This window comes from Siphateles boraxobius, unplaced genomic scaffold (genome assembly GCF_051911475.1).
Source record: "Siphateles boraxobius isolate OS27281-9 unplaced genomic scaffold, OSU_SipBor_1 82, whole genome shotgun sequence".
In the NCBI taxonomy this organism is placed as follows: domain Eukaryota; kingdom Metazoa; phylum Chordata; class Actinopteri; order Cypriniformes; family Leuciscidae; genus Siphateles; species Siphateles boraxobius.
This window is the reverse complement of record NW_027509211.1, coordinates 1,077,501-1,100,000: the sequence shown is the minus strand read 5'-3', so window position 1 is coordinate 1,100,000 and position 22,500 is coordinate 1,077,501. Positions and strand designations below refer to the sequence as shown.

The window sequence follows — 22,500 nt, the reverse complement described above, 5'->3', positions numbered from 1 at the left end:
AGAAACACATCCAGGTTTTTTGAGGGAAAAGGGTTTTTGAAAGCATTGCATGTTTTTGGACATAAGGAACGCATCTGGAAAAGTTCCACCGTTTAATATGCCGAGTCATCATCCGCTTATAAGCGCCACTCCAAGTGCATTAGGGGAGTTTAACCCTTTTCAGACAAAGTACACCTTTTAATGGTGCAAACGACACTTCATTGTATAAAGTAAGTTTTCAAACAAGTCGAGTCAAGTCAGGTCACCTTTATTTATAAAGCACGGTGCGTGCGGTTTCATTGTGATTAATTGTGTAGCAGTAATGCATATGAGACCGCTCCAGCACTGGTTCCACGGCTCAATCCCGGGATGGGCATGGCGCCGCGGCTCACTCCGTGACCATCACACTATTCTAATTCGCCAGAATACATCACTATCATCATGTATTAATGAATTAAAGACCTGGCTCAATTGCAATTTTCTCAGTTTGAATTTGACTAAAACAGAATTTTTAATTACTGGTCCACCATCTCTAACAAAAACTATAACTAATACTCCAAGACTTGACCTTGAAGCTACATCAATTATTCCATCTGCCACTGTCAAAAACTTGGGTATCACTCTTGACCCTTCACTGACCTTCGACGCTGTGTCAACTCTGTCATTAGTCAACTCTGCAAAGCTTAATTTTTTCACCTCCGCCGTATTTTCAAAACTCCGGCCCTATGTCAGCCCAAAAGACGCTGAATCGCTGGTACATGCATTTATCACATCCCACCTCGACTACTGTAATATTATTTTTTCTGGACTACCAGCACATTCTATCTCACATTTGCAATATATTCAAAACTCTGCCGCAAGATTACTAGCTTACAGCAAACAAACCGCTCATATCACCCCAATTCTGTTCAAACTCCACTGGCTACCCGTGTCATCCCGCATTACTTACAAAATTATTCTGCTTACCTTTAAATCACTCAATGGTCTTGCTCCTTCCTATGTTTCTGACTTACTCTCTCCTTATATTCCCCCTCGAACTCTCAGATCCTCTGGTCGTGAACTCCTCTGTAAGCCAAGCTGTCCCCTATCATCTATAGGTGGCAGGTCTTTTTCCGTTTTATGCTTTTTAAGCTATGGAACTCTCTTCCCTTGGCTCTTAGGACAACAACCACGCTGCATGAATTCAAGTCTAAACTTAAATCCCATTTGTTTAACCAGTATTATCAGTCATGACATGTTTTCCTTAAACATTCTTCATAACTCTGTATTACAGTCAACTGCAATCGCTCGGACTGGGCAAATGTCTATTGTCCATTCATGTGTGAACTGATTGTTTTTTGTACTGTTATTGTGAAGTGTCCTTGAGCTTGGGAAAGGCGCTATATCAATTAAACTTATTATTATTATTCTGTGCGGGACAATCAACATTCAAACCTGGCCTTTCTATGCCCTTAAAACAAGTGCCCAGGCATGTTGTCGTTACAGCAGATGCTCCAGAACAGGCTGGGGCGCTGTGTGCAACTTCGGGCTTCTGGAATAACTTGGTAAGTACAACACTGCAGCGGTGGCGTACCACCAGGCGGTGCAAGCTCACGTCGTTCGACTAAACTCGCCCAGTCATGACAGCTCCTGCTTCCAGAAGAATGGAGACTCTATTCCCAGGTGGTACAGCTGATCGGGAGTCGATTCGGGGGTGTACAGGCCTGTTTGCCTCCCAGTGGTCCTCCCACTGCCCGATCTTTTATTCCCTGGCTCTGCATGGACGCGTGTTGGCACCGAGCGGCAACCTTCCTGTCTCTCTGTTGAAACCAACACGGAAGAGACTTAAACTGCAATTCATCGACTGGCCACTAGAGACAGGCTCCAAAAGCGAGTCAATCCCATGTTAAAATGGCCAACTTTACAGCAGAAAAAATGTTTTTTCAGCCTGGTGCAAAAAGTGTTTTTGGTCTATACAGGACGCAGACACAGTCTGTCGGTTCAAATCTGGACTAAAAACACATCTCATACACATAGCATACACATGCGCATGCGCGTGCGATCTGTGTTTGTGTTTGGAGCTCCGTCGAATTGATTCATTAATCGCTGATTTTCTTCTTTACCACTCATTTATAAACAAGCACTTTCTATTTTTATATCATGTGAACTTATCCTCGACACTATTCCTTATAAAAAACAATCGGATTGCTTTGATATCGCTACTTAGATCCAACTTTCCGAATCTCGGCTACTAGCCTTTAGCCCGCTAGCATTTCACGCGTGGCCTCGCGCCTATCGACCCTCTCATTTTACACCCGTTTGACTGAAAGGATACGTGTTATATCCATCATTTCAGTCCTAAATTAGTAGTGATATTGGTAGTATCACTACTAATTTACTGTTCATCTGTTATAATGGCGAACATATCGGATGTGTGTCTAACGTTACCTCTGAGTGCAGGTGAGGACACATTCGAGCTGGTTTCGGTACGATTGGAGCTGGAGTCGGTGGAGAAACAGATCCGCGTTCTGCTGGTGAAGCAAGCCGAGCTGCGAGATCGGCGATCAACGCTCGAAACATCACGCGCCGATGCTCACAAGTCAGTGGTTAGTAACTTTTTGACTCCGACTTCGTCTACTCCGTGCGTTTCTCTGCCCAGGAGGACGCGATCATCTCTGCCTTCATTCACTCCGGCACCGAGGCAACACCACGGACCCTGGGTGATCCCACAGCGGAAGACACGAGCCAGGACCAGACCAAGGACTTCCCCCCCCCTCCCGGTCTTCGAGATCTCCACCCGGAACCGCTTCTCCCCTCTTCGCGAGCCGGAACGTGACGCCGCCGTGATCATCGGCACTTCCATGGTCCGTCATGTCCGTGCTACCTCAGGTAAGCGTAAGGTGCGCACTCACTGTTTTCCTGGTGCTCGTGTTCTTGATGTCGCCGCACAGATTCCCGAGATCCTGAACGGTGACGAGCGCGTCGGAGCTGTGGTCCTACACGCCGGGACGAACGACATCAGGCTGCGGCAGACGGAGGTTCTGAAGAAGGACTACAGAAGCCTGATCGAGACGGTTCGCAGCACATCGCCTGAAGCAACTATCATCGTGTCTGGACCGCTTCCCACGTACCGACTAGGACAAGAAAGGTTCAGTAGATTATTTGCTCTAAATGAATGGTTAATGTCATGGTGTAATGAACAGAAACTGCTCTTTGTAAATAATTGGAATCTGTTCTGGGAGCGACCTAGGCTCTACCGTGCTGATGGCCTGCACCCCAGCAGAATCGGAGCGGCTGTTCTGTCCGACAACATCTCCAAGACGTTACACACCATATGACTAGTAAGTCAAAGTCCAAATCACAGTCTTTGCTGTCCCAACTTAATTGATATAAGTAGTGTAGAACATTATATAGAAACTGTGTCTATTCCTCGCTTAGTGAGGCCAAACAATAAATCTAGTGTAGGATCTAGCAAAAATCTTATTGTAATTAAACCAGAAAATCTAAATATCAGTGAACAAAAACAATTTCTAAAGCTAGGTCTTCTAAACATTAGATCGCTCACACCTAAGGCGGTTATTGTAAATGAAATGGTCACAGATAATAGTTTCGATGTACTTTGCCTTACTGAAACCTGGCTTAAACCAAATGATTATTTCGGTCTAAATGAGTCCACTCCACCAGGATACTGTTATAAGCATGAGCCCCGTCTGATCGGTCGTGGCGGCGGGGTTGCAACAATCTATAGAGATATTCTTAATGTTACTCAGAAAACAGGTCACAGGTTTAATTCGTTTGAAGTACTTGTGCTAAATGTTACGCTCTTAGATGCAAGAAACAAATCCATATTATCTCTAGCCTTGGCTACCCTATATAGACCTCCAGGGCCCTATGCTGATTTCCTAAAAGAGTTTGCATACTTTCTCTCAGATCTATTGGTCAATGTCGATAAAGCAGTAATTGTTGGAGACTTTAACATACACGTAGATAATACAAATGATGCGTTAGGGACTGCGTTTACAGATTTATTAAACTCCTTTGGGGTCACGCAAAACGTCAGCGGTCCCACTCATCGTCTAAATCATACACTAGATTTAATTATATCATATGGAACCAATCCAACTGATATAAATATTATACCGCAAAGTGATGATCTCACTGATCATTACATGGTAACTTGTATAATACGTACTGCTGAAATTTGTCACGTTGCGCAACGTTATCGACCAGGCAGAACAATCCTTCCAACCACTATAGATAGATTCTCAAATAGCTTACCTGATCTATCTCAGCTGCGCAGTGCACCCAAACAAACAGATGAACTAGAGGAAATGACTAGCAGTTTGAGCACCATGTTCTCTAGTACACTAGATATTGTTGCACCAATTAGATTAAAAAAGGTAAGAGAGAAAACTAAAGCACCATGGTACAACAGTGCTACGCATGCAATCAAGAGAGAAACTCGTAACTTAGAGCGTAAATGGAAACAAACTAATTTAGAGGTCTTTAGAATCGCGTGGAAAGACAGTATGTCACGTTATAAAAAGGCTCTAAAAGCAGCAAGGGCTGAGCATCTCCGCAAACTAATAGAAAATAACCAAAATAATCCAAGGTTTTTATTCAACACCGTGGCTAGACTAACAAATAAACAAACATCACCAGAGCAAAATATTCCATTACAATATAGTAGTAATGATTTTATGAATTACTTCAATGAGAAAATAGAAAGCATCCGAAACACAATTGTAAATATACAATCCTCTATGATGTCTTATGATTCAGCTTCAATTATGGCCCCTCTAGAACAACTACACCGATTTACAACTATAGGACAGGAAGAGCTAAATAAACTTATCATTGCATCGAAACCAACAACATGTTTATTAGATCCAATACCCACTAAACTACTGAAAGAAGTGTTACCTGTAGTCGAAGAGCCTCTTCTTAATATTATTAACTCGTCTTTATTTTTAGGTCATGTTCCAAAAATATTCAAGCTGGCAGTAATAAAACCTCTCATTAAGAAACCGCAATTAGATCCAAATAACTTAGCAAATTACAGACCCATCTCAAATCTTCCATTTATGTCTAAAATACTAGAAAAAATTGTGTCCGCTCAATTGTGCTCTTTCTTACAAGAAAATGATATCTATGAAAAATTCCAGTCGGGATTCAGACCGCATCATAGCACAGAAACTGCGCTAGTTAAAATTACAAATGATTTACTTTTAGCTTCTGACCAAGGCTGTATCTCAATACTAGTTCTACTCGATCTAAGCGCTGCGTTCGACACTATCGATCATAAAATACTCCTGGATCGACTACAAAACTACACTGGTGTTCAGGGACAGGCATTAAGCTGGTTTAGATCTTACTTATCAGACCGTTACCATTTTGTCTGTCTAAATGGGGAAAAATCAAAGATAACGTCAGTAGACTATGGAGTGCCGCAAGGATCGGTGTTAGGCCCTCTGCTATTCTCAATATATATGCTGCCACTTGGTAATATTATAAGAAAACATGGAATTAATTTCCACTGTTATGCTGATGACACTCAATTATATATCTCATCACGACCAGATGAAAACACTAACTTATCTAAATTGACAGAGTGTCTAAATGATATAAAATGCTGGATGACGTGTAATTTCCTGCTATTAAATTCAGATAAAACGGAGGTACTACTTATTGGTCCAAAAAACTACCCACAAAATCCCTTACAATACAACTTTAATTTAGAAGGATGTCCTGTTACTTTATCCACTACAGTAAAAGACCTGGGTGTTATACTAGACCGCAACTTGACTTTCGAAAATCATATTTCATATATTACAAGAACAGCCTTTTTCCACCTTAGAAACATTGCTAAGCTACGCAACATGCTATCTGTTTCTGATGCAGAAAAGTTAGTTCATGCTTTCATGACCTCGAGACTAGATTACTGTAATGCTTTATTAGCTGGCTGTCCTACATCCTCAATTAACAAGCTACAGTTAGTGCAAAATGCAGCTGCTAGAGTTCTTACTAGATCAAGAAAATATGATCATATAACACCTATTTTATCATCTCTACACTGGTTACCTATTAAGTTACGTATCAATTACAAAGTATTCCTACTGACCTATAAAGCCCTAAATGGTTTAGCTCCTGTGTATTTAACAGACCTTCTATCGCCATACAATCCATCGCGCTCTTTAAGATCACTAAATTCGAGGCTTCTGGTCATTCCTAGGATATCTAAGTCCACTAAAGGAGGGAGGGCGTTCTCGCATTTAGCTCCTAAACTCTGGAATAGCCTTCCTGATATTGTACGAGCCTCAGACTCGCTGTCCCAGTTTAAAACTAGACTAAAGACGCATCTCTTTAACCAAGCATTCACTTAATGCTTAACCTTTGATACTGCTGAATCGGTTCGAATGCATTAACATTATGAACATCAGCTATGCTAATTATTTCCCATCTGCCTTTCTGCTGTTATCTCGGGACGCTAGTCCCGAGGTAAATAGCGTTCGTCAGCTCCAGTTTGTATCCAGCCTCTCACGGAGACTTCAGATGCCCCAACGCCTGTGAAGAGACGAGTCGACGCCTGTGAAGAGACGACTCAAAGCCGGCGATATGTTATGCCATAAATTAATACTTGATTAACTAACTGTATTTTTCTATGTACATTTCCAAAATGCAATTTCTGTAAAGCTGCTTTGAGACAATGTGTATTGTGAAAAGCGCTATACAAATAAATTTGAATTGAATTGAATTGAATTGAATAACACATTATAGATTGCTATAATTCAATGTTAGGCTGCATAGTTTAGATCAGCCGGAACCAGGAACACTTCCCATAAATCCTGATGTACTTTGTACATCATAAGAAGGATGGCGTCTAGGCTAATATTATTCTCTCTGTTTATCCCGAGGTTTACCGCAAACCGCCGGATCCAGGCCATATCCAGATCTGAGGAAGGACCATCACATGGACACGACGACAACGCATCCCTGAAGTGCCAGCCTCATCAACACTGTGAAGGCCTCATGGACACCTCAACAAACTCATCTCCATACCGGCGTGATGACTCCGACCCCTAACCAGATGAACTGGATAAATATTGTGAAAGTTCTGATCCAATCTGACTTCTAACCTATTATGCCACCTAAATCCTAATCATACACTGATTGTTTGTTGGCCAAAGGAGGACTGGCCCCCCGACTGAGCCTGGGTTCTCCCAAGGTTTTTTTTCTCCATTCTGTAACTGATGGAGTTTTGGTTCCTTGCCACTGTCGCCTTTTTTCACCTTTATTCGCCATTGGCTTTTGGCTTGCTTAGTTGGGGACATTTAACATTTAATTTTGAATTTAACAATACTATTACAATTTTACTTTCCAGTTATCTCTGTAAAGCTGCTTTGAAACAATTTGTATTGTAAAAAGCGCTATATAAATAAAGGTGACTTGACTTGACTACAGCTAATTTTGCCATTCGAGACAACTGTGAGGGAGATTAATTTTTTCATAACTCTAATTAAAAACTTTAAATTATAATAAGCCTTAAAGTTCTACATAATTAGGGGCGTGGCCACTTGAGTGACAGGTGGATTGCCAATGATGTCACTACTAGCCGTTAGTCTGCTGTCTGTTAAAAATGTATTTGAAGTGTAATTTGATTGTTTAGCTTCCCTCGCGTCCTAGACTACACGGAGAGGGCGGGGTTTATGAGCTATACTGGGATCAGCCACCGGGGGGCGATTCAGACTGAGGGTTTATGAGCTATACTGGGACCAGCCACCGGGGGGCGATCAAGATTGAGGGTTTATGAGCTATACTGGGACCAGCCACCGGGGGGCGATCGAGATTGAGGGTTTATGAGCTATACTGGGACCAGCCACCGGGGGGCGATCAAGATTGAGGGTTTATGAGCTATACTGGGACCAGCCACCGGGGGGCGATCGAGACTCAGGGTTTATGAGCTATACTGGGACCAGCCACCGGGGGGCGATCGAGACTCAGTGTTTATGAGCTATACTGGGACCAGCCACCGGGGGGCGATCGAGACTCAGGGTTTATGAGCTATACTGGGATCAGCCACCGGGGGGCGATCGAGACTCAGGGTTTATGAGCTATACTGGGACCAGCCACCGGGGGGCGATCGAGACTCAGGGTTTATGAGCTATACTGGGATCAGCCACCGGGGGGCGATCGAGACTCAGGGTTTATGAGCCATACTGGGACCAGCCACCGGGGGGCGATCGAGACTCAGGGTTTATGAGCTATACTGGGACCAGCCACCGGCGGGCGATCGACACTCAGGGTTTATGAGCTATACTGGGAACAGCCACCGGGGGGCGATGGAGACTCAGGGTTTATGAGCTATACTGGGACCAGCCACCGTGGGGCGATGGAGACTCAGGGTTTATGAGCAATACTGGGATCAGCCACCGGGGGGCGATCAAGACTCAGGGTTTATGAGCTATACTGGGACCAGCCACCGGGGGGCAATCGAGACTCAGGGTTTATGAGCTATACTGGGATCAGCCACCGTGGGGCGATCGAGACTCAGGGTTTATGAGCTATACTGGGACCAGCCACCGGGGGGCGATCGAGACTCAGGGTTTATGAGCTATACTGGGACCAGCCACTGGGGGGCAAACGAGACTCAGGGTTTATGAGCAATACTGGGATCAGCCACCGGGGGGCGATCAAGACTCAGGGTTTATGAGCTATACTGGGACCAGCCACCGGGGGGCAATCGAGACTCAGGGTTTATGAGCTATACTGGGATCAGCCACCGTGGGGCGATCGAGACTCAGGGTTTATGAGCTATACTGGGATCAGCCACGGGGGGTGATTGAGACTCAGGGTTTATGAGCTATACTGGGAGCAGCCACCGGGGGGCGATGGAGACTCAGGGTTTATGAGCTATACTGGGACCAGCCACCGGGGGGCGATGGAGACTCAGGGTTTATGAGCTATACTGGGATCAGCCACCGTGGGGCGATCGAGACTCAGGGTTTATGAGCTATACTGGGACCAGCCACCGGGGGGCGATCAAGACTCAGGGTTTATGAGCTATACTGGGATCAGCCACCGGGGGGCGATTGAGACTCAGGGTTTATGAGCTATACTGGGAGCAGCCACCGGGGGGCGATGGAGACTCAGGGTTTATGAGCTATACTGGGATCAGCCACGGGGGGTGATTGAGACTCAGGGTTTATGAGCTATACTGGCATCAGCCACCGTGGGGCGATCGAGACTCAGGGTTTATGAGCTATACTGGGACCAGCCAGCGGGGGGCGATCAAGACTCAGGGTTTATGAGCTATACTGGGATCAGCCACCGGGGGGCGATTGAGACTCAGGGTTTATGAGCTATACTGGGAGCAGCCACCGGGGGGCGATGGAGACTCAGGGTTTATGAGCTATACTGGGATCAGCCACGGGGGGTGATTGAGACTCAGGGTTTATGAGCTATACTGGGAGCAGCCACCGGGGGGCGATGGAGACTCAGGGTTTATGAGCTATACTGGGATCAGCCACCGGGGGGCGATCAAGACTCAGGGTTTATGAGCTATACTGGGACCAGCCACCGGGGGGCGATCGAGACTCAGGGTTTATGAGCTATACTGGGATCAGCCACCGTGGGGCGATCGAGACTCAGGGTTTATGAGCTATACTGGGATCAGCCACGGGGGGTGATTGAGACTCAGGGTTTATGAGCTATACTGGGAGCAGCCACCGGGGGGCGATGGAGACTCAGGGTTTATGAGCTATACTGGGACCAGCCACCGGGGGGCGATGGAGACTCAGGGTTTATGAGCTATACTGGGATCAGCCACTGTGGGGCGATCGAGACTCAGGGTTTATGAGCTATACTGGGACCAGCCACCGGGGGGCGATCAAGACTCAGGGTTTATGAGCTATACTGGGATCAGCCACCGGGGGGCGATCAAGACTCAGGGTTTATGAGCTATACTGGGATCAGCCACCGGGGGGCGATCAAGACTCAGGGTTTATGAGCTATACTGGGATCAGCCGATTCCTTTTTAGTAATCCCTTTCAGTCCATATGTGCATATCCACGTTACCTTCCTATGGGCAGAATGTGTCCTCCTACGTCCCTCTCCATCAGACTTGGTTTGCTCCCCAGCGTTAATGACGTTGGTCATGGCTGAAAAAAGGGAATTGAGAACCAAAGCACTCTTCCCATGAAACACTTCCCATGATAAGAGGAAAAGTAGCAACGACCGACTCCAAGGCAAACCCTGTTTCTTCCATACTGATGTATGTATGGAGTAAAATTCCAAGTAGGGGTGTGCCATATCATACCGTCCACGATAATACCGGTATACATTTTTACATGATAAAAAAAGTGTCATATCGCGATATCAATGATATAGCTACGCAATGACGTATGGCGCATTTACGTTCCCTAGCACGCACAACAACAACACCTGTCTGAGCGCGAGAGCAGCCTGTCAGCCTCCGATGACGATTCAGCAATTTCACAAACAGCTTGAGTGTTCAGCGGGGCTGCCGACGCGCGTCTTCTCTCGCGCGCGTTTAGGAGTCGGGACATGACTGAATGGTCTCTTGCACAATCGGGCCATCAGTTCATCGTAACTAAAGTTTATAATGTTCAAGTCTTCTTAATTCTTATCAGTTTAAACATTCAAGCGGTTTTAAACTATCCAGTAAGCTACTCGCGCACTCTCTGAGAGAGTTGCACTGCGTGCATACATAGAGTAGCCTACAGCTCGCGAGAAACTAAAGTTATTTTTCGATTATATCGCTTTAATGGGGGGAAAACGCAAAATTGTGTAAAACTTCCGGTCTTGGTAAGTATACTCATAAACACAGTCGGTTATGTATAAAACGCATGTGACAGTGTGACAGACAGTATAATGAAAACAGCAATGGATCCGTGCACTAGCTGTAAAAGTGACGCAGCCATAGGCTATGCGTCTCATTAATGTTGTCGTCAAAACAACAAAAGATAGCTTTAATTGTAATGAATGAGAATTATTAGCCTATGTATTTAATTTAATCAGGAAACAGAACTAAAAGACTATGTGTTATTTTACATTTGATTACTTTATTATGTTTCTGTAGTATTTCTGAATACTGGTGTTAGACCTACACACATTTAACATTTAATTCAAAGATTGAAATCAAGCTTCCTTGTGTTGTGTAAACTCTTAACAACAAAATTACCACATTGTAAAAACGCAATGAGTGAGCAAACATTTAGGCGAGATAAACATAATAAGAAAATTTTCAACAACAACAAAAAAAATGTCGATATCGTCATAAATATCATTATCGCAAATATTCTTGAAATATCGTGATAGAATTTTGAGGCTATATCGCCCACCACTAATTCCAAGTAATTTGGTGATGTCACTTTGTAAAGAAAGACTACACGCCTTCACACATATATATTAAAACGTGCATCTCTATAGACTAAACACGTAATGTGCATGTGCACGCCGTCACCACTTTCACAGATTCACGTTTTTGAAGTTTGAACGGAGATGATAACATTTGCAACATTTTTCAAAACTTGCACCTCGAAATCTGTTTCAGGGTTTGCGTTCTCGACCTTACACTGTTGTTGTGTAAATGAACGGCCAGAACACATTAAAAGTTTCTGTTTTCTGTTAAAACGGTGTCGTTAGCACACTAAGTTAATAACTAATGATCTTTACAACGGAAATGAATCAATAAAAACTAACTTTAGCTGGACAATAACTTTATTCTAGATCTGCTGTAAAGACAAAACAATCTCTGTTACTGTAATCTCCTATTATCACTGTAAAGCTGCTTTGAAACAGTCCATATTGTTAAAAGCGCTGTATAAATGAAGGAGACTTGACTATCAGTATCGATGTAACTTTGTCATTCGTTGAATGTGGGAGGGGCTTCTTAAATGTAGGAGGAGCAATTATAAACAGTTATTTATAACTAATAATATCATAACGCAAACAGTCTAAAGACAGATACATATTAAACATATTAATTAATGTAAGATGATTGACAATCACTCTATTATACTCTATTCTGTGGTTTTGTATAATTACATTTCTGAAATACATAACTTAGACAGTTTCCTCTGATAACAGATCACTGTAATGTGGACTCGTGCATTTTCTGCTGCTTTGAAATGATGTGTATTGTGAAAAGTGCTACACGAATAAATGTGAATTGAATTATGCATAAAGTGATTTGAAATCATCACCTGTACGATAAACCAGGAGAAGAGAACGGACACCCAGGGGTTCCCACTGCCAGATGTGCGTTTGGCTGGAGACAGAGCCTTTCCTGAGAGAGAGAAGATATGATCTCTGACTGAATACATATACTCATATTTACACATGAAAGCTGAAGGTGAATAAACCGAACAACAGCAGGAGAATCAATCACTCTTACATGAAGATATTTATCCTGAGAACATTCATTCATCCATCACAGGAGAAATGAACCGGGGCAATACTCAACATGCTGAACACATATAGACACAAACACTCACACACACACACACACACACACACACAGGTTAAAGGGATAGTTCACCCAAAAATAAAAAAATACTGTCATTATTTACTCACCCTTATATCGTCAAGAACCTGTTAGACTTTCGTTTATCTTCAAAACACAAATGAAGATCTTTTCGATGTAATCTGAGAGCATTCTGTTCCTCCATTGACAGATACGCAACTACCACTTTGATGCTTCAAAAAGTTCATAAAGAGATCGTAAAAATAGTCCATATGGATCGAGCGGTTTGGGCCCAATTTTCTGAAGAGACTCGATCGCTTTATATAATGAAGAGATTTCATTTAGACTTTTATTCACATATAAACATTGATCAGCGAACATGCACAAAAGCTCAACCGAACCGGTTTACACGGGAATGAACCGCATGTTGTCGAGTAAACATGCCTGAGCTTCCGTTTACCGTTTACCACTGATGTATGAGTTGATGGATGTGATTAAAAGCCTAAAATAAATCTTTTCATCAGCGATCGAGTCTCTTTAGAAGATTTGGACTAAACTGCTCAAATGATATGGATTAGTTTTACAATCTCTTTATGAACTTTTTAAAAGATCTTCATGTGTTCTGAAGATAAACAAAGTCTCATGGGGTTTGGAATAACATGAGGAGTAATGACAGTATTTTCATATTTGGGTGAACTATCCCTTTAATGGACTGAACCTCTCAGAGATCACATGCTTACAGAACAACAAACACATGATGCTCATTATATAAAACTTACACTTAACTTACAGTAAGTTAACTGACTAGAAGCCAACCGAGAAGGAAATGTAAAGTTGAAATAAAGTCGTTATTTATGTTTGATTTTGCGCACAAAAAGTATTCTCGTCGCTTGATAAACTTAAGATTGAGCCACTGTAGTCACTTGGACTATTTTAACGATGTCTTTAATAACTTTTCGAGGCCGGCAAGTTTAAATCCTTTAGAAGCCTATGGAGGAGTGATCCAGCTCTCAGATTTAATCAAAAATATCTTAATTCGTGTTCCGAAGATGAACGAAGGTCTTACGGGGTTGAACAACATGAGGGAGAGTAATTACTGACAGAATTTTCATTTTTGGCTGAACTATCCCTTTAATATGTTTTATTCATGGATATTTCTAGTTTGCGGGAGTCCCGCGAATCGTTTTATTCTCCCGCACACACAGAGTGAGGTCATTACCGCCCGCGCTCGCACTCGGCCATCAGATCTAGTGCCACGTCCCTATGCCTCAGTTCACCTCGACAAAGCACTCGCGGCGGCCAGTTTCGTTTCGCAAAATATACGTGGTATCGGGGCGTGGTATCGGGGCGTGGTATCGGGGCGTGGTATCGGGGCGTGGTATCGGGGCGTGGTATCGGGGCGTGGTATCGGGGCGTGGTATCGGCGAATTATTATGAGTACGAGTACGAGTATATGAGGACAGTATCGACCCGATCCCCGATGCCAGTATCAGTATCGGGCCATCCCTACAACAAATACTATACATATGTATTAATAACACACACACATTTATAATATATTACAAAAGTATATAAATTGACATTTATTTATTTATAATTAAATGTAATTATATATACACACAACAGTGCAGCACAACAAATACTAGACATAATATTCATTAATAATCAATATATATACACAGTATAATATATATATATATATATACATACATACACATTTTTAGGAATGAATATTGTCTAGTATTTGTATTATATATATTTTGGGGGGTGAAATACAAGCTGAATGTGTTTCAATAGATTCAGACTGTATATTAACACTGGGCTGTTTACCAGCATGAGAGGGCCAAAGTTACATGTTTATGCAAATGTGGCTCATTAGGGGGAGTGGCGAGATAAAAAAGGTTATAATAAAGGAGAACACAACAGTTTGTAGGTGACATGATCAGATGTGTTGTGCGTTCACTCACCGAACAGGTCGTCCCGCGCCAGAGCGTACAGGATCCGGGACGCTCCGATCAGATTGCTCATGGCAGCGGAGAGAGTCGAGGAATACACTCCGATGGTCACGAAGGGGTGCCAGACGTTAATGTCTCGCAGAAAACCATAATCTTTCTGCAGGAGAACCCTAAAGAGAGACAGAGCACAGCCTTCGTGAGAACATGGGGAAATTATCATCAATTCTTCATTCTCAAGACATTTCAAAACCATATGACGATTGGGTTTATGTAAAATAAAAAAGATTTTGGATCCCATTGACTTCTATTGTATGGACAAATTTTGCACAGAAGAAAGAAAGTAGTAATTAATGACAGAGAATCAAATCAAATCAAGTAATGAAACCTAATGCATTCTAAGAAATCAGAGACTTGAGTAAAAACACAAGATAGAAGTCTCTGGTTGAAACCCTCCTCACGCCGTCTTTCAGCTCGAGCGGGTTTAATAGCATCATCCAGCTCTATTAAGTATTATACAGACCAACCGCAGATCTGAACACACAATTATTTCACTAGAAAAGCGTCTGTCTCGCTCGCTCTCGTCTGTCTATCTCTCGCACACATGCGAGTTAACAAGTCTGCAGAAAATAGAAACTGTCAATCGCCCGTCCATCCGTGCGCGAGCTCATATCTCATATTAGGTATTAATTCTGGTTACAGGAACAGAATGAATGTAAATATTGTCAGCTGCAAACAAACAAAACTATTAGAAAAGCAGTGTGACAGAGACAGTTTTGGCGTATTGATCAGGTGATTATCGGTCTGTATGATGGGAACGAAATTAATTCTGATGTGATTTCTGAAAAGAGACTCAGACCAGGTTTGCTGTTAAGTCAAGTCACCTTACCTTTATTTATATAGCACTTTTTACAGTACAGAGTGTTTCAAAGAAGCTTTACAGAGATAACAGGAAAATAATGCAACAGTTTGTGTCTAGAAGAAAATAGCGTCACAGTGCAGCTTAAGTAAGTTCAGTAATGGTTCATTTTTGTTGGAAAAAAGTTATTAATTTAGTTTATTTATATATACAGCCGTTCTGTAGAAAACCGTGATGTCTTCGTCCAGCTCAGCTTAGTTCTCATATAACGCTGTCAATGCAGGAGAGCAATAATATTGTTGAATATTAAATTAAATATTCCCAACCAAGCAAGGCAAAAGCCAATGGCGACAAAGGCGAAAAAAAGCGAAAAAGGCGACAGTGGAACCAGAACTCCATCAGTAAAACCAGACTCAGTCTCAGTTCTCCTCAGGCCAACGACCCAACAGTGTATGATTATGATTCAGGCACCATTACAGGTCAGAATAACTTTATGCAAATGAGCAGCCATGTGACGCATCCACTACCAATCGGACTGAAGATACCTGCGCTCACATGACCAGTCTACTGCACATTTGTGAAAGCAAACGCACAAACTTTAGTGTGCACTGTATTCTCGGCGCAGTTGCATAGTGCACTATATTGGACTCCTTTTACAGGCAATGCATCTGATTCATGATCATATATTAAAAGCTGTGGTCAGTTCAGTAGTGGCGGCCATCAATAATAATAATAATAACAAATATAGCTGCAAGCAGCAATTAAGGGGCTAAGCATCAGACCAACTGCAAGAATGAGCAATTGAAGACATATTAAGAAAATTCAAGGCAAAATGGCTGAAAAATCTTAAATACAATCACTAGTAATTTGATTTAATGGTTTAGCAATTCCGACCAATAGGTGGCGCTGTGACCAAATTGATGTGGTGTGGTCAGAGTTAGGTGACAATGACACATGCAAAGTTGTGTGACAATATGTCAAAGCATTGCAGAGTTACAACCTAAGAGTCACTTTGGCATCATGCCTCAACTTTGTTGCCGAAAACAGTTTCGTCTATTGACATGAAATTTGGACAAGCAAGTAGCAATGTATACCAGATAGCATTTGTACCAACTGCAATTAGAATTTTAAATGTTGAGAAGATATGAACATGAAATGGGTGGATATGTATGCATAGATTTTATATGTACATATGGGAATAATATTGTCTTAATTGTTTTATATTTTTATGTATATGTTTATGTTGTGCTGGTGTCCTTGTGTGTGGTGTATAGTGAAGCCAAAGTCAAATTTACACTTGTGGACAATAAAGGAACTAAACTAAACCAAATCCATAACTTTTTGCTTACATGATCTGAAGATAAGGTTACATTTTGATGAAAATTGGAAAAAGTAGGTTTTTATACAAAAATAAAAATGGCGGACAGTAAGTTCTTCCGATTTTGGCAAAATTGGTATGCAAATTCTCGGAACATCCCATTACAATATTACTTCATTACAATAAGCTAATGTAATCAAAAGTCATTAACATTTTTGGAAATTTCATTATAAGTGAACACAAGGTGGCACAATGGTTGACACACAAATGAAAACCGCAACAGTTGTAGAGTTAAACGCCCCTGTTAACGGCTGTAGAGTTAAACGCTGTAGAGTTAAACGCCCCTGTTAACGGCTGTAGAGTTAAACGCTGTAGAGTTAACGGCTGTAGAGTTAAACGCCCCTGTTAACAGCTGTAGAGTTAAACGCTGTAGAGTTAAACGCCCCTGTTAACGGCTGTAGAGTTAAACGCTGTAGAGTTAAACGCCCCTGTTAACGGCTGTAGAGTTAAACGCCCCTGTTAACGGCTGTAGAGTTAAACGCTGTATAGTTAAACGCCCCTGTTAACGGCTGTAGAGTTAAACGCCCCTGTTAACGACTGTAGAGTTAAACGCTGTAGAGTTAAACGCTGTAGAGTTAAACGCCCCTGTTAACGGCTGTAGAGTTAAACGCTGTAGAGTTAAACGCCCCTGTTAACGGCTTTAGAGTTAAACGCTCCTGTTAACGGCTGTATAGTTAAACGATGTAGAGTTAAACGCTGTAGAGTTAAATGCTCCCTTTAACGGCTGTAGAGTTAAACGCTGTAGAGTTAGATGCTCCTGTTAACGGCTCTAGAGTTAAACGCTGTAGAGTTAAACGCCCCTGTTAACGGCTGTAGAGTTAAACGCTGTAGAGTTAAACGCTCCCTTTAACGGCTGTAGAGTTAAACGCTGTAGAGTTAAACACCCCTGTTAACGGCTGTAGAGTTAAACGCCCCTGTTAACGGCTGTAGAGTTAAACACTGTAGAGTTAAACGCCCCTGTTAACGGCTGTAGAGTTAAACGCCCCTGTTAACGGCTGTAGAGTTAAACGCTGTAGAGTTAAACGCCCCTGTTAACGACTGTAGAGTTAAACGCTGTAAAGTTAAACGCTGTAGAGTTAAACGCCCCTGTTAACTGCTGTAGAGTTAAACGCTGTAGAGTTAAACGCCCCTGTTAACGGCTGTAGAGTTAAACGCTGTAGAGTTAAACGCCCCTGTTAACGGCTGTAGAGTTAAACGCTGTAGAGTTAAACGCCCCTGTTAACGGCTGTAGAGTTAAACGCTCCTGTTAACGACTGTAGAGTTAAACGCTGTAGAGTTAAACACCCCTGTTAACGGCTGTAGAGTTAAACGCCCCTGTTAACGGCTGTAGAGTTAAACGCCCCTGTTAACGGCTGTAGAGTTAAACGCTGTAGAGTTAAACGCCCCTGTTAACGACTGTAGAGTTAAACGCTGTAGAGTTAAACGCCCCTGTTAACTGCTGTAGAGTTAAACGCTGTAGAGTTAAACGCCCCTGTTAACGGCAGTAGAGTTAAACGCTGTAGAGTTAAACGCCCCTGTTAACGGCTGTAGAGTTAAACGCTCCTGTTAACGGCTGTAGAGTTAAACGATGTAGAGTTAAGCGCTGTAGAGTTAAATGCTCCCTTTAACGGCTGTAGAGTTAAACGCTGTAGAGTTAAACGCCCCTGTTAACGGCTGTAGAGTTAAACGCTGTAGAGTTAAACGCCCCTGTTAACGGTTGTAGAGTTAAACTCTGTAGAGTTAAACGCCCCTGTTAATGGCTGTAGAGTTAAACGCCCCTGTTAACGACTGTAGAGTTAAACGCTGTAGAGTTAAACGCTGTAGAGTTAAATGCTCCCTTTAACGGCTGTAGAGTTAAACGCTGTAGAGTTAAACGCTGTAGAGTTAAACGCCCCTGTTAACGGCTGTAGAGTTAAACGCCCCTGTTAACGGCTGTAGAGTTAAACGCCCCTGTTAACGGCTGTAGAGTTAAACGCTGTAGAGTTAAACGCCCCTGTTAACGGCTGTAGAGTTAAACGCCCTTGTTAACGACTGTAGAGTTAAACGCTGTAGAGTTAAACGCTGTAGAGTTAACCGCTGTAGAGTTAAACGCCCCTGTTAACGGCTGTAGAGTTAAACGCCCCTGTTAACGGCTGTAGAGTTAAACGCCCCTGTTAACGGCTGTAGAGTTAAACGCCCCTGTTAACGGCTGTAGAGTTAAACGCCCCTGTTAACGGCTGTAGAGTTAAACGCCCCTGTTAACGGCTGTAGAGTTAAACGCCCCTGTTAACGGCTATAGAGTAAAACGCTGTAGAGTTAAACGCCCCTGTTAACGGCTGTAGAGTTAAACGCCCTTGTTAACGGCTGTAGAGTTAAACGCCCCTGTTAACGGCTGTAGAGTTAAACGCTGTAGAGTTAAACGCCCCTGTTAACGGCTGTAGAGTTAAACACTGTAGAGTTAAACGCCCCTGTTAACGGCTGTAGAGTTAAACGCCCTTGTTAACGACTGTAGAGTTAAACGCTGTAGAGTTAAACGCTGTAGAGTTAAATGCTCCCTTTAACGGCTGTAGAGTTAAACGCTGTAGAGTTAAACGCTGTAGAGTTAAACGCCCCTGTTAACGGCTGTAGAGTTAAACGCCCCTGTTAACGGCTGTAGAGTTAAACGCCCCTGTTAACGGCTGTAGAGTTAAACGCCCCTGTTAACGGCTGTAGAGTTAAACGCCCCTGTTAACGGCTGTAGAGTTAAACGCCCCTGTTAACGGCTGTAGAGTTAAACGCCCCTGTTAACGTCTGTAGAGTTAAACGCTGTAGAGTTAAACGCCCCTGTTAACGACTGTAGAGTTAAACGCTGTAAAGTTAAACGCTGTAGAGTTAAACGCCCCTGTTAACTGCTGTAGAGTTAAACGCTGTAGAGTTAAACGCCCCTGTTAACGGCTGTAGAGTTAAACGCTGTAGAGTTAAACGCCCCTGTTAACGGCTGTAGAGTTAAACGCTGTAGAGTTAAACGCCCCTGTTAACGGCTGTAGAGTTAAACGCTCCTGTTAACGACTGTAGAGTTAAACGCTGTAGAGTTAAACACCCCTGTTAACGGCTGTAGAGTTAAACGCCCCTGTTAACGGCTGTAGAGTTAAACGCCCCTGTTAACGGCTGTAGAGTTAAACGCTGTAGAGTTAAACGCCCCTGTTAACGACTGTAGAGTTAAACGCTGTAGAGTTAAACGCCCCTGTTAACTGCTGTAGAGTTAAACGCTGTAGAGTTAAACGCCCCTGTTAACGGCAGTAGAGTTAAACGCTGTAGAGTTAAACGCCCCTGTTAACGGCTGTAGAGTTAAGCGCTCCTGTTAACGGCTGTAGAGTTAAACGATGTAGAGTTAAGCGCTGTAGAATTAAATGCTCCCTTTAACGGCTGTAGAGTTAAACGCTGTAGAGTTAAACGCCCCTGTTAACGGCTGTAGAGTTAAACGCTGTAGAGTTAAACGCCCCTGTTAACGGTTGTAGAGTTAAACTCTGTAGAGTTAAACGCCCCTGTTAATGGCTGTAGAGTTAAACGCCCCTGTTAACGACTGTAGAGTTAAACGCTGTAGAGTTAAACGCTGTAGAGTTAAATGCTCCCTTTAACGGCTGTAGAGTTAAACGCTGTAGAGTTAAACGCTGTAGAGTTAAACGCCCCTGTTAACGGCTGTAGAGTTAAACGCCCCTGTTAACGGCTGTAGAGTTAAACGCCCCTGTTAACGGCTGTAGAGTTAAACGCTGTAGAGTTAAACGCCCCTGTTAACGGCTGTAGAGTTAAACGCCCTTGTTAACGACTGTAGAGTTAAACGCTGTAGAGTTAAACGCTGTAGAGTTAACCGCTGTAGAGTTAAACGCCCCTGTTAACGGCTGTAGAGTTAAACGCCCCTGTTAACGGCTGTAGAGTTAAACGCCCCTGTTAACGGCTGTAGAGTTAAACGCCCCTGTTAACGGCTGTAGAGTTAAACGCCCCTGTTAACGGCTGTAGAGTTAAACGCCCCTGTTAACGGCTGTAGAGTTAAACGCCCCTGTTAACGGCTGTAGAGTTAAACGCCCCTGTTAACGGCTGTAGAGTAAAACGCTGTAGAGTTAAACGCCCCTGTTAACGGCTGTAGAGTTAAACGCCCTTGTTAACGGCTGTAGAGTTAAACGCCCCTGTTAACGGCTGTAGAGTTAAACGCTGTAGAGTTAAACGCCCCTGTTAACGGCTTTAGAGTTAAACGCTCCTGTTAACGGCTGTATAGTTAAACGATGTAGAGTTAAACGCTGTAGAGTTAAATGCTCCCTTTAACGGCTGTAGAGTTAAACGCTGTAGAGTTAAACGCCCCTGTTAACGGCTGTAGAGTTAAACACTGTAGAGTTAAACGCCCCAGTTAACGGCTGTAGAGTTAAACGCCCTTGTTAACGACTGTAGAGTTAAACGCTGTAGAGTTAAACGCTGTAGAGTTAAATGCTCCCTTTAACGGCTGTAGAGTTAAACGCTGTAGAGTTAAACGCTGTAGAGTTAAACGCCCCTGTTAACGGCTGTAGAGTTAAACGCCCCTGTTAACGGCTGTAGAGTTAAACGCCCCTGTTAACGGCTGTAGAGTTAAACGCCCCTGTTAACGGCTGTAGAGTTAAACGCCCCTGTTAACGGCTGTAGAGTTAAACGCTGTAGAGTTAAACGCCCCTGTTAACGGCTGTAGAGTTAAACGCCCTTGTTAACGGCTGTAGAGTTAAACGCCCCTGTTAACGGCTGTAGAGTTAAACGATGTAGAGTTAAACGCTCCTGTGAGGCGAGTGGAGGAGGATCATTACGAGCGATCAATAACTAACAAGCTCTCTGTCTTTATCACTCCATCCATCTCTATCACTCGCAGGGCTGTAAACAACAGAGGCATTGAGGAACACAAGTCTCCCCGATCATTAGAAATAAACAAAATTGCCCCCCCCACTTGATATATACATCTATATTAAAGACGCATGTATTTACTCGATGATATATATTCATATAATGCATCTCCTAACCTTATACAATTATAATATATACTTATATCAGATAAAATGCACATGATTGTCATTGATTAATGTTATGAACAGCAGCTGCACCACAATATGCACCAACGCTACATTTTCTAAACATCAATCATGTTAACAAACAAGTATTCATTACTTTAATGAACTCATTGTTTTTGCCTTAAATTAAGCCATTGTTTAATTTAATAATATTTCACTAACCGTGATTTTGTACATTCAAAAAGAAATGTTCAACATCCAGTGATGAAAACTACTCAACTTTATGAAATGTAACCATTTTGAACTGAAAATATGCTATTATTTACATATTTATGTACAGTATGTGATTAGAAAACTTAACTACACTTGACCTGGCAACAAAGACAAACTACTGTATACTGTAATTTAATATTCAACAATATTATTGATCCGCCTGCATTAACACCATTATACGTGAGCCTGGATCACTATACAAACGCCAACAATACACTGTACGGGTCAAAATGATCGATTTTTCTTTTATGCCAAAAATCATTAGGATATTAAAGTAAAGATACATTTCCATGAAGATATTTAGTAAATTTTACCGTAAATATATAAAACATCTATTTTTGTGTGTGAATCCAGCACAATCATGAAGATAAATGCACAACTTTAAAGAAGATTTTCTCAATGTTTAGATTTTTTTGCATCCTCCGATTCCAGATTTTCAATAGTTTTATCTCGGCCAAATATTGTCCTGTTCATATGTATATTTCTCGATTTAAAAAGATTGACCCATATGACTTTTTTTTTGGGGTCCAGGGTCACATGTGAGAACTGAGGATAATGACATCATGGTTCTCTCCAGAACGGCTAATATATATATATATGTATATAAATGAAATAAATTAATAACTTTTTTCCAA

The 22,500-nt window shown here is 42.5% G+C and overlaps 1 protein-coding gene and 1 long non-coding RNA gene across 2 annotated transcripts in view; one reads left to right on the top strand and one right to left on the bottom strand.

The window, feature by feature from the left end:
* Positions 1–22,500, top strand: part of LOC143730857 (uncharacterized) — a 160,113-nt gene that overhangs the window by 19,306 nt on the left and 118,307 nt on the right. The window lies entirely within an intron of this gene.
* Positions 1–22,500, bottom strand: part of LOC143730842 (solute carrier family 12 member 9) — a 58,917-nt gene that overhangs the window by 13,520 nt on the left and 22,897 nt on the right. Inside the window, exons 7-8 of the mRNA XM_077221402.1 lie at positions 14,410–14,567; positions 12,183–12,265 (exon numbers count right to left, since the gene is read on the bottom strand). Coding sequence (XP_077077517.1) covers positions 12,183–12,265; positions 14,410–14,567 — 241 coding nt within the window. The remainder of the gene's footprint in view (positions 1–12,182; positions 12,266–14,409; positions 14,568–22,500) is intronic.